The following is a 12,685-nucleotide window of genomic DNA, read 5'->3' as shown; positions in this document are numbered from 1 at the left end:
GGAAGAGCCCCCCGGCCTCGGTTTCCCAGCGGGGCTCTGCAAGGCCTCGGAGACTTCCCAGGCCCGGACTAGGCTTCGGGAATTGGAAAGGGGAGAGAGCGGGAAGGGGCGCAGAAGGAACCGTGGGCGCGGGCTCAGCTCAGGCTGATGAACTTGACTCCTCCCGCTGCCTCCGAGACATGCCGGGAGTTGTAGTTCGCGAGCCTCTCGGCGCGCAGGCGCAGGGAGCCCGGGCTGGGCGTTCTGGCCTTTGTCCGCCAGGCTGCGGAAGGTGAGAGCTCGAGCGGGAGCGCGGGTGGGCGTGGAAGCAGGGGCGGGAGTGTGCATGCGCGTGACTGCACTCGTGCGTGGCCGTGCCCACGTGCACTTGCCCGGCCGCGCTCGGGCACGTGCGGGGGAGGTGCGTGGGCTGCCGCGGGCCGTGCGTGGCATCCCTCCTGTGTGCAGGGGTGAGTGCGCTAGTGGGAGCGGGGCGGCGGGGGAGCTTCCTGAGGGGGCAGCCGGGGGACTCCGCACCGGCTCGGGGCCGGGCATCCCGGTGGGCGCTCAGCCCCGCCCCGTGCCTCCTTGGGCGGTACCGAGGGGAGGGGCTGGAGCTGAGAGCTGGGGGAAGGGGCGGCCGGGCCGGAGGCACCTGGGCCAGGAGAGGGGGGTGGGGCAGAGGCTCCGGGGCGCCCCGGCACCCCGCCCTGACCTACATTTGCCACCTCTGGCCGGATTGCGGGCGCCGATCCCCTCCCGCCCCGCCCCTCCGTGGCTGCTGCAGCCCGGAGGTGCCGCATCCGGCCCCTGACGCGCCGCCGCGGGCTACGAGACCGCAATCTCTGGCCCAGCTGGGGCCGCTCCGCCCCGCGGTGGCACTTCGGGAGGTGGGCCTCGGGCGCTCGGAGGCCCCAGCCTAAGTGCCCGCCTTGCTTTGGAACCCCCAGGAGGCCCCGCGCGCTGCCGAGGGAGACCGGAGCGCCGAGAGCCGCCCCCGCGGCCAGCATGGACCGCTTCTTCGCGATGCTGGAGGGGAGAGGTGAGGCCCGGGCCGGGCTGGCCGGAGAGGGACGGAGCCTTGCGGAAGCCGGGCGTGTTGGGGTTGGGGAGGGCCCCTGGCCGCCCCCAGACCCGCCCTGGAGAAGGGCCACCGGGCAGCCAGGATGGGCGGTGCGGCCCGGACGGAAAGGGGGGGCGGGCCGGAGAAGAGAGGACTTGGGGGGCCGGGATCAGGCATTTGGGGTTTTCTCAGCCCATTGGACAGATGAGGAAACTGAGGCGGGGGAGGGGGAGTGACTTGCCCGAAGTCCCTCAGCTAGTCCTTGTCTGAGGCTGGAGTCACTGCCTTCCAGTGCCCCGCCGCTAGTGGAAAGGGGGCGGGGCGGAGACCCGAGGCGGGGAAGGATGCCTGGTCTAGGTGGGACTTTGGAAGAGTTCGGTGGAGGGGCGGGGCTCCCCTCAGCAGGGGGCCTGGGGGGGGAGTGGCCTTGGCCCAAAGGGGTGCCTGTCCTCCCGCGGGGCAAAGCCGGGAGCAACAAGCAAAAGGGCGGAGGGGCATTTGGGGCCCCGGAAGCGTGACAGCCCCCCCTCCCCCCACCTGTGGGGGCCATGCTAGAACTGAAGGAGCATCCCGGCATGGGCAGGCCAGCCGGCCCCCTGGGCTGGGGAGGGCTTTGAATGCGGGACACAATTCTGCTGCAGGGCGGTGACGCCTTTGGGGATGCTGGGGGGCCTGGCAAGCCCGAGCTGGTGACAGAGGAAGGATCTGAGACAGACTGAGGCAGGGACCCCACCAGCTGCCCCCAGCCTCCTGGCCCCTTCCCTCACCCCAGGGTTGTTTGGAGACCCCCCTCCCCGCTGGGCTCCTCAAAGGCCCGAGGGGGGAGAGCCACCCCCCCACCACCACCTCTGCCCCTTCCTTGGGGCCTTGAGCCCCTCCACAGGAGGATAGGCAGGAGGATAACCCGCAGGAGGCCTCTCCCTATCTGTTGGGGGGGGGGGGAGAGTCTCCCTCTTGACTCTGTTCTCTCTTGAGGTCCACCTTCCGGAGAACCTGCCCTTCCCAGAGGGTGGAGGCTGCAGGAGGAGGTGGAGGAAGAGGGAAGGGCATCCAGACTCCTGGCTGCCATGGCGCAGGTGAGGCTCAGCAACGCACAGCCTGGGGTGCAGGGCGGGACCTTCAGAAACAGCACCCAGGGCGGTGTGTGGGCTGTGCAGACTCTGGGGGCCCCCCTGGCCCCTGCACCCCCTCCTTCCCTCCACAGGAGGGATGCCACACCAGTGGGAGGGAGCCGGGAGTTTGGAGAGGGCACATCTGGGGCTTCACTGGCACCCCAGGATTGCTCTCTGCCTTGGTAGCCACCTACACTGGGGCAGGAAGCAGGCGGCTGAAGGTGCTTCCTTTCTCCTGGCGCCTCAGTGGAGCCTGAGCAGCCCCCAGGCTTGTAAGAGGAGCCACACAGGGGCTTTGTCCCAGGTTATCTGGGAGCCCAGGCCAGTGGGGAGAAGGAAGCAGGGCAGGATGGATGGCCGGACTGTGAGAGGTCCAGGAGGGACGGGAAGCACTCACAGAGCAGTGCCGGGCACTGTGCCAGGCCCTGCAGGCAGTCAGTCCCTCTCAATCTTTGGAAGAGTCTTAAGAGAAAGATAGAATAAACAATTCCCAATACACAAAACAGACAAATGAATAAATGACTGGAAAAACTAGAACTAAAAGAGTTGTGGAGTGCCCTAAACGGGACTGCTAAAGAATATCCGTATGTCTCAGCATCTCCTTTTATCCTGAGGAACTATTTTAAAAAAAAAGAAAAACCTGACCATACCATGGCCCAGAGATATGGCAGACAAATAGCAGCCACATCTTTGGTGAACCACCGTGCGTTAAGATGACAATTATTTCAGGAAGCACAAACAAAAGACAGGGCTGCCTGAATACCCAACAGTGAAATTCTGAATAATGAGTGGGGCCAAGAAAAACCGCAGAAACTAGAACTACTTGAGAGAAAATGATCACAATGAAACAACAGGCCAAAATTTGAGGAGCTAAAGCAGCCAGCAGGGGAAAAGCACATTCCAAAAGATACACATTGACAAAATAGAGGAGGGGATGAATGAATGAGCTGAAGGTGCATTTTAAAAACTGAGGAAGCAGGGGCAGCTGGGTAGCTCAGTGGATTGAGAGCCAGGCCTAGAGACGGGAGGTCCTGGGTTCAAATCTGGCTTCAGACACTTCCCAGCTGGGTGACCCTGGGCAAGTCACTTGACCCCCATTGCCCACCCTTGCCACTCTTCCACCTATGAGCCAATGCATAGAAGTTAAGGGTTTAAAAAAAATAATAATTAAAAAAAAAAACTGAGGAAGGTAACCGTTTGGGTACCAAAGCCAAACTAATGAGGTCCTAAATGAGAGAAATCATTCCCGTCTTCCATCCTCTGTTCATCCACTTGCCCTGTTTAGTGAGTCCTCTTTGGGGCAGCCTTTCCCAGGCTGGTTAATGATTTGCAGTTCTCTGGCCATCCTTTGGCCGCTTCTCCACTGGAGGGAGGGGACCCCTTGGTTCTTTGATACTCCTTTCAATTTTATGCTTTTGTCTGGTTCTTAGAGGCTGTGGTACAAAGCTGACCTTGAAGTGGGGGAGCGGGGCTTCTGACACCCCAGCAAGCCCCTGGGCCTCCTCCTTGCCCTACACCCCATGGGTAGGAAGGTCCCTAGACCTGGCTATCCCAGGAGTGCTTTGTTGGTATTGCATTAAAATATAAATGGATTTATCGAGTTGTAAAAAGTTTTTTTATAAAATCTTTATTACTAATAAACGAGAATAGGCACAATTTTTGTGGGTAAATCTTAACATATCCTATTTCACCTCCTGAGAGGCAGTGTGCTGTTAGGGAGCAGAGGACAGCCTTGAGTCTTGGTTTCCAGTCCTGCCCCTGACACTCATTGACTGCATGATTGGGAGAGTCACCCACCGGGCCACTCTATGAGGCCACAAGTCACAGCAAAGGAAGGAGTTTTCCCCACTGGAAGCTCTCTCTGGGTCCCAACAAAAAGCCAAGTCTCCTGGACCATTCATGAGATCTTTTGTTTTTCTCAAATCTCCCTCTTGCTATTAAACTTTCATCCTTCCCTTACGCATGTCCTCAGGCTTCCTGTGATAAAGGCCCTGATACTGAATATACGAAATGTGCTGCTACTGGGTCTGGAGCTCATTCTCTGTTCCATATCTCCTAGGATGTCCGTCATGGTGGACCAGTGGGGAGGGAAGGGAACAAGACCTTATAGAGTGTCAGCTGTGTGCTCTGCAAGTATTATCTCAACGGATCCTCACCTCTTGGAGGTCGGGTCAAGTATTACAGAGTATACTGTTATTGTGAGCCATAATAACATGACACTTGGGGGAAAATGAGGCTGGCAGAGGTTCAGTGACTTGCCCAGGGTCACACACTGTACACCTCTGAAGCTGAATGTGATGTAGCATGGCTGGTCTCTGGTGACTAGACATCATTTCTTGTGGGAATTCCCGTATTAACATGTCGGCTTTGCTCCTTAGGTCAAATCCCCCCTTTGTCATTTTTTCTTGTTTTTCCATATTTTTGTGTGTTGCTTGTATAGCACAGTTGTAACTGACCCAACATGTAGACGGTCCTCGGGTAGCCGATGCCCTAGGGGTGCATGGGGTGCCATGGGGTGGGGTGTGGGTGTGCGGGATGCCTCACCCCAGATCCTGCCTGCCACCACCTCATCACCTCACTGACTCCATCCCTGAGCACAAAGATTCTCAAGGGAAGCTTTTCGTGATTGATTGCATGACTTCCTGAAATGGGAATCTGTGGTTTCATTAGTTCTGAGTCCCCACACCAGTGACTCCTCCTTTAGCTCTGAGCCCCCACGCCAGCAACTCCTCCTTTAGCTCTGAGTCCCCACGCCAGCAACTCCTCCTTTAGCTCCAAACTCTGACACAAGTGACTCTTCCTTTAGCTCTGAGCCCCCACACCACCAACTCCTCTTTTCCTATGAGCTTCCCTCCTGGCCTCCTCTATACATTCCGATGTCACAGGCCTAAACAAACAGCCTTGGTAACTGCCACCGTCTGATATATTGGGGTCATAAGGAATAGTGAGGCCCAGATAAATACTAACTCTGTGGATTGCCACTGCCTCACTTGTCCCCTGGAGTTCTCTGTCCTGTTAGCCTGCCCTGCTAGCTCCCTGACCCCCAGCCCCGCCAGCTGTTATTTCAAGCCCTCCAGAGGGGGTTAAAGTCCCCCATAGGGCCATGTGGAGAGGCCACTGCTTCCATGGAGTACAAGATGGCACCCTCCGAGGCATCCTTGGGAAGGGCTCCTCACCCCATGGATGCACTCAGAGATGACCATGCGCTCTGGGCCCTCACAGGCTCATTCTCAGTGCATAAATGTGGCAGCAACAGCTCCCAAATGGGCTCCACAATGCAAGATTTCTCCTCAGAGATTCCGAGTGACCCAGGGTTCCAGAGCTCTTCCTGTAGACTTAAGAGCTGGAGACAGAGGAGGAGGACTGGGAGAGGTCAGGGCCCCCAGGGCCAGTGAAGAATGGTCAGTCACAGAGGAGGGCCGGGAGAGCTGAGCACCCCCAGACCCCAACAAGCAGAGGGTGGTCACCAGCCTTTGAGGCAGGGCCACACGACTGAGTGCCCCTCACATGGTGTCCTGTTCTCTGAGGGGAGTGGTCAGTGGTGGTGGGGGCTTTAGGAGTGGACGCTGCCACGGGGAGCTGACCGCTTCTTGGTGGGGCTCGCTGTGCCCTTTGCCGAGGGCAGACCCAGACACACATGTGGGGCCCCCTCCCTGCCCCGTGCTGGCCGGCATCCCTGGGGCCCCCGAGCCAGCTGCATCTGGCCTTGCAGGAGTCGCTGACGTTCCGGGACGTGGCCGTGCACTTCACCTGGGACGAGTGGAGCCGCCTGAACCCCGCACAGAGGAGCCTCTACCGGGAGGTGATGCTGGAGACCTTTGAGAACCTCGTGTCCCTGGGTGAGGCCGCGGGGCTCGGCGGGGCCTGGGAAGGGGGTGCAGGGGGTCCCCGACACCCTAGAAGGACGCTGCCAGAGCCAGAGAGATGACTGTCGTGTCTGGGGGGCAGCACCCTCGGGACCAGCTTGGGAAGGTCCCAGGCTGGGTGCCCCTAACCATGCCACTTCTCCCTGCCTGCCTCGGTTTCCTCCTCCGTTAACGAGCTGGGGAAGGACAGGCCACGGCACACCTCGATGGCTCCAAGGCCTTTAGAGAGGGCTTTGGGTAGATCTCAGCCTTCGCAGTGGCCTTGTGGGGAAGCAGCTCTTGTGCTCCATTTTACAGAGAGGGAAACTGAGGGCTTTAGGATCTCTGCTTTCAGGGAGGAGGTTCCCTCTACATTGTAAACGATCCCCATATCGGGTTAGGCAGCACCCCGAGGTCTGGCGAGAAGGATTTGCCCCTCTGGGCACGGGGCTGCTGCCTCAGAATGTGGGGCCTGCCTACACGCAGGGGAAGGACCGAGGCTTGAACCCCGGCCTGGCCGGGCTCTGATGTCTCTGCCTCTCCCCCTGCCCAGGGCTGCCCGTGTCCAAGCCTCGGGTCATCTGCCAGCTGGAGAGAGGAGAAGCCCCATGCCTGCCCGAGTCAGAGGTGCTGGCCGGCCCTGGTCCAGGTGAGTGGGGGGATTCACCAAGGGTGGGGGGCATCAGGAGCACCCCAAGTGGCTTTCTGGCCCCCTTCGTCCACATACAGCCTGGGCCCGGGGGGCCTCCTCGGGGCCTGCCCTCCCCCGAGGTTCCAGGGTTCCTTCCCAAAGCCACTGTGCTTGTGTCCGGGTGAGGCTGGCCTGGCCATGAGCAGAGCCCTCCCGCGGCCTCCCCCGGCCTCCAGGCCTGCCTAGCTGCCATTTCTTCTCTCAAACCAGCCGTCAGGGCAGGCCTGAAGTTTTGCCACCCACAAGGGCGGTTGTCCTCCCCTTGGGCCATTTCTCCTCGAGGAAGGCTGCAGCTCAGGACCCCCAAAGCCTGGCAGCAGCACATCCTCCCTCCCCCTTTGCTCAGTCTCCTCCGGTCTCCTCGCCCCTCGCCTTTGCTCGTGACCTCCAACGCAGCTGCAGGCGGTCCCTCGGGGTGGCGAGGCCTCGGGGTCTTTGGACTTCGAGGCTGTCCCGCTTCCCACCAGCCCCAAACTTATCATAGTAAGAAATTTTAGACAAAAAATTAAAGAATATCTAGTAAGTTTTTTAAAATAGCTGTGAATGCTAGATTTTGTCCAAAGCCTTTTTAGCCGCATTGGATACGGTGACGTGTTTTTTATCATTTCCATGACAATTAGCACAACTTACTATGCCTATAATATTCCTCCCTTTATTTTTAGTATTAATTCAATATGGGTATGGTATAGAACCTGAACATGCCGTCGTCCATGCTCATTCAGGAGGGAGCCGGCTTTAAACCTGGCCTCAGATGCTTCCTCTGGGCAAGTTGCTTAACTTAAAACCTTGATGCTTTTCTGTCTTAGAATGGATAGTAAGATAGAAGGTTAGGCTTAAAAAAAAAAAAAGTGGACACAGTTGTCTTTCTTTGTCTTATCTCTCCCAGGTTTAGGTTCTAAGATTCTATTTGTAGCATAATCTCTGATTGAAAAGGGCCCTTTTCCCACCTATTTTTGGCAAAAAGTTTATATAATATTGGAACAAATTGTTCTTTGAATATTTGGTTGTTTACTTATAAATTCATCTGGTCCTAGAGTTTCTTTATTGGGAATTCATTTTTAGTTTGATTTTTTTTCTTATGTTGGGTTATTAAACAATTAATTCTCCTTTTTTTAATCTGAGTAGTTGATATTTTTGTAAATGTTCATCCATTTTCTTTTTGATAAGTACATTTGGTTTTCTCTTCCTCTCTGTTCAAGATTAGCTAACTTAATTTTTTTTATGAAGAACCAGCTTCTACTTTTATTTATTGATCAGTCTCTTCTTTGCAAAATCCATCTTTTTTCTTATCTGAAAATTTAGGCATTTTCCCAGCAGTGATTTTTTGGCAACAGTTGTAAATATTTAATATACCAGCATGCCATTTGCTTCCTAATACCCAGCTAGGTGCTTCATTATGGCCTCCTCCTTAGATATCTGTTACCTCTTGGCAGGGTTTGCACCTTCTGCATATGGAGCTCCTTTCTCTAAAAAGAGAAGAAATACCTCCAGAACTTACAGAAAGGCGGTTTCCTCTAACCCTAACTCCTTCCAATACTCTCCCCTTTCAGTTTCCTAGCATACGGTTTCCCAGGACCTCCTCACCCACCCAAGGGTGGCCAGTGCTTGATCTTGCCCTCTCCCACAAGGGTGCACCTCCATGTTCAGGAATTCCAAAGTCCCTTCTCCAGTCCCCATCTCTTGTCATTCTGCCTCTCCCACCAAAGAGCTTCCTCACCATCACTTCAGCTCTTCAGTTCTTTCCTAGGTCAGTCATTGTTTCCTCAGGCCAGGCTAGACCCTTCTCCTTTCCCCGTCCTGACTCTTGGATGAACCACTTCGACTCAACCGTCTTCCTTGATGCAGATCCTTGCCCCTCTGTGGCATTGCTGATCTTGCCTTGGGAAGCCTGGACCTTGGGTCCCACCAGCTACTGCCTTCGTGCTTCTTCAGATGCTGTTGAACTATGTTGGAGAAAATCATAGAATCGTGCTGACAGGGAGCACTAGAATTCTGTAATTTGTCATCTCAATGGGGCCCTCACACCCTTAAGCACTGCTTTTATACCTCCCTGATTGATTCTCTCTCCCACTCTCCCCAGCAGTTCTTCTAAACCTTCTCATCCTTCCTCCAACCTCCTGTGGTTTCCCCTTCTCACACACTCCCAGCTGAAAATCTTGTTTCATATTTTACAGATAAGATTGAGGCCCTTTGTCTTGGGCTCCCTCTTCTGCACTCCTCATTTCGCATCTCTCAGATGCCTTCTGCCCTCATATCTGCCTTCACCCATCCCACAGGATGAGGTTGTCCTTCAAGATGCCTAAGCAATCCCTCTCCCCCACACACACACACTCTACCAACAGATTGCCCTCTTTCTGTCATCTGCAGTCTTCCACTGATTTCCAATTTCTTGGCCTCTGGCTCATTCCCTCCTACCTAGAAATATGCCTGTGTCTCCCCCATATTGAAAAAGCTTTCATTGGTCCTTTCATCCTTGCTAACTCTCATCCCCCATCTCTTCTGCCCTCTTTAGCTCACCCACTGAAAAAGGCTATCTGCAGTGAGTTTCTCCCATTCACTCTCTTCTTAGCCCCTTCCACTTTGCCCTCTGACCTCATCATTCCACCCAAACTATCCTCTCCCAAATCCCCAGTGGTCTTTCACCTTCCCCCCAACAACCAATCTGTTGCCAAGACCTATTGATTTCATCTCTCTTGACTACACCTTCTGTTGTCTGACACAGCCCTTATCACTTCTCCCTTGAACTACTGTATTCACTACTAGAGGTCTGCCTGCCTCAAGTTCCCCCCACCCACCCACTCCAATCCATCCCCCATTCAGGCACCGAAATTATATTCTTAAACTGCAGGTCCAACCATGTCATCCCACCTTACCCAGTAAACTCCAGTGACCTCCGTTGGCCTCCAGGCTCAAATCTGTTGGCATTACCTATCCCTTCCTACTTGTCCAGTCTCCTCACGCCTTACTCCTCAACTCCTACTCTTGGATCCAGTGTCACTGGCCTCCTGATTGCTCCAGGACAACACCCTCCATCTCTCAACTCAAGGCATTCTCTCTGGCTGTCTTCCAGGTCTAGAGTGCTCTCTCTCCTCTCTGCCTCTTGACCTCCCTGGCTTCTCTCCAGTTCAAATTAGAATTCTCTAAGAACCCTTTCTCAGTGCCTCTTGATATTAGCCTTTCCTCTATTGATTATCTCCAATTTTTCCTTTGTATATCGTGTTTGTTGTCTCCCCTGTTAGACTGAGTTCCTCAAAGGCAGAGACTATCTTTTGCTTAGTAAGTGTGTGTGGACTTGTCTCCGCTTTCTTTTTCCTGACCCAGAGAACAGTAGCTGTTGACTCTCTTCATTTCTTTCAGATCCCTTCTATTCAAGAACTAAGTATGAAATAAATGACTGGATTCCAAAGCCCAGCCTCTTTATGGGAGCATCATTCAAGAAAAGCACAACGACCAAGAATGATCCCTGGCATTCCAAGATATTAGAAGCTTGGGAACTCGATGCCATGGTAGAGGGCCAGAAAGGTAACCAAGAATTACAATCCCAAACAATCCCAGTGACCTCCAGAAAACCTTTTAATAAAGCAAGCATCCCCGAATGCAATGCAGTCGAGCGGAGTTTTGGTCTAGAGTCGATCTTTGATCCACAACAGAGAGTCTCTACAGAGAAGAGTCTTCATAAATATAATGCTCTTGTCAAGAGCTTCAAGCAGTTCTCAGACTTAATTGATTGTAATAGACTCTCCTTAGGAAAGAAGCTTTGTAAATATAATAAATCGAAGAATCCTTTCAGTTACCACTCAGACCTCATTCAGCTCCATAGAATGTATAATGGCGAAAAGATATATGAATGTAATGAATGTGGGAAAACTTTTGGGAAAAAAGCATACCTTACTCAACACCAGAGAATTCATACTGGGGAAAAACCCCATAAATGCAATGTATGTGGAAAAGCCTTCAGTCATAGGGAAAATCTTACTCATCATAAGAGAATTCATACAGGAAAGAAACCCTATCAGTGTAACGAATGTGGCAAAGCCTTCAGTCAGTGGGGAACCTTAACTGCCCATCAGAGAATTCATACTGGAGAGAAGCCCTATATCTGTAACGAATGTGGAAAAGCCTTTTGCCAAAGAGGAACCCTTAACGTACATAAGAGAATTCACACTGGAGAGAAACATTTTGAGTGCAAAGAGTGTGGGAAAGCCTTTAGCAACAATTCATGCCTTAATTTACATCAGAGAATTCATACTGGAGAAAAGCCCTATAAGTGTAATGAATGTGGGAAAGACTTCCGACACAGGGCATCTTTTATTTATCATAAGAGAATTCATACTGGTGAGAAACCCTTTGAATGTAATGAATGTGGGAGAGCTTTCAGCAAGAAAGGAAATTTCATTGAACATCAGAGAATTCACACTGGAGAGAAACCCTTTATATGTAGTGAATGTGGGAAAGGCTTCATCAACAACACCCGCCTAAATCTCCATCAAAGATTTCATACTGGAGAGAGACCCCATAAGTGCAATGAATGTGGCAAAGCTTTCAGGCATAGAGGAAGCCTTAGTGCACATCGTAGGATTCATACAGGTGAGAGACCTCACAAATGTACTGAATGTTTGAAAGCATTTGGCCAGAGGGGACAACTTATTAAACACCAGAGAGTCCATGCCAGAGGGAAAACCCATGGTTTTGATGAATTCGGAAGACCCTTCAGTCAGTGGGGAAGCCTTGCTGAGCAAAAGAGAATTCCTGTAAAGAAACCCTTTGTGTGTAATGAATGTGGGAAAGCCTTTAGCCAAAATTCAAATCTCATTCTACATCAGAGAATTCACACTGGAGAAAAACCTTTTGTGTGTAATGAATGTGGGAAAGCCTTCAACCAGAAGGGGAACCTTAATGAGCATAAGAGAATCCATACTGGAGAGAAACCCTTTATCTGCAACGAATGTGGGAGAGCCTTTAGCCGGAGAGGGCACCTTACCGAACATAAGATAATTCACACCGGAGAGAAGCCCTTTGAGTGTAGTGAATGTGGGAGAGCCTTCAGAAGGAAGAGACATCTTACTGAACATGTGAAAATCCACACCCGAAAGTAACCCTTGGAAAATGAGAAGGGAAAAAGCCCTCAGCCAGATAAAACACCTTCATGAACGTCAAAAATTCATTCATGGTGAGAATCCCATTGTGTATTAATGAGGAAAAAGCTTCAAGATCCTTAGGAAGAAATTAAAGAAAAACATGATTCATGGAATAATGATGGGGAAATTTGGGTGACTGAGTTCATCTCTCACATAATATTCAGAACTTAACTGCTGACTCCAGCTGCAGAACTGGAAGGGACCCTAGTGTCTTTGTAATCTAGCAGCCTCATTTTCTTTCTTTTTTTAATTTTTTAATTCTTCTTTTTTTTCCCCCATGGTTACATGATTCATGTTCTTTCTTTCCCCTCTTCCCACCCCCTCCCCTAGCCAATGAGCAATTCCACTGGGTTTTACATGTGTCATTTATCAAGATCTATTTCCATATTATTAATATTTGCTTTAGGGTGATCGTTTAGAGTCTATATCCCTAGTCATATCCCAATTGAATCACATGATCAATCCTAAGTTTTTCCTCTGTGTTTCTACTCTCACAGTTCTTTCTCTGAATGTGGAGAGCATTCTTTCTCATAATTCCCTCAGAATTGTCCTACATTACTGCTAGTAGAGAAGTCCATTACATTTGATTGTGCCACAGTGGCTCCGTCTCTGTGTATAAGGTTCTCCTGATTCTGTTCCTTTCACTGCCTCAGTTCCTGGAGGTCATTCCAGTTCACGTGGAATTCCTCCAGTTCATCATTCCTTTCAGCACAATATTATTCCATCACCAGAAGATAACACATTTTGTTCAGCCATTCCCCAATCGAAGGGCATCCCCCTCATTTTCCAGCTTTTTGCCACCACAAAAAGCATGGCTATAAATATTTTCATACAAGTCTTTTTCCTTATTATCTCGG

At 52.1% G+C, this 12,685-nt stretch overlaps 1 protein-coding gene across 1 annotated transcript; it reads left to right on the top strand.

Moving 5' to 3' along the window:
• The first annotated feature begins 984 nt into the window (after positions 1-984).
• Positions 985-12,068, top strand: LOC123239457 (zinc finger protein 2 homolog). The gene is made up of 6 exons (XM_044666733.1): positions 985-1,021; positions 2,018-2,118; positions 5,867-5,993; positions 6,553-6,648; positions 10,048-11,209; positions 11,435-12,068. Exons 1-6 carry the CDS (start codon positions 988-990, stop codon positions 11,784-11,786), a joined length of 1,872 nt encoding a protein of 623 aa, XP_044522668.1. The 5' UTR covers positions 985-987; the 3' UTR covers positions 11,787-12,068.
• Positions 12,069-12,685: the final 617 nt, after the last annotated feature.

This window comes from Gracilinanus agilis, chromosome 3 (assembly GCF_016433145.1).
Source record: "Gracilinanus agilis isolate LMUSP501 chromosome 3, AgileGrace, whole genome shotgun sequence".
Taxonomy (NCBI): Eukaryota; Metazoa; Chordata; class Mammalia; order Didelphimorphia; family Didelphidae; genus Gracilinanus; species Gracilinanus agilis.
This window is presented reverse-complemented; position numbering and strand designations above follow the sequence as displayed.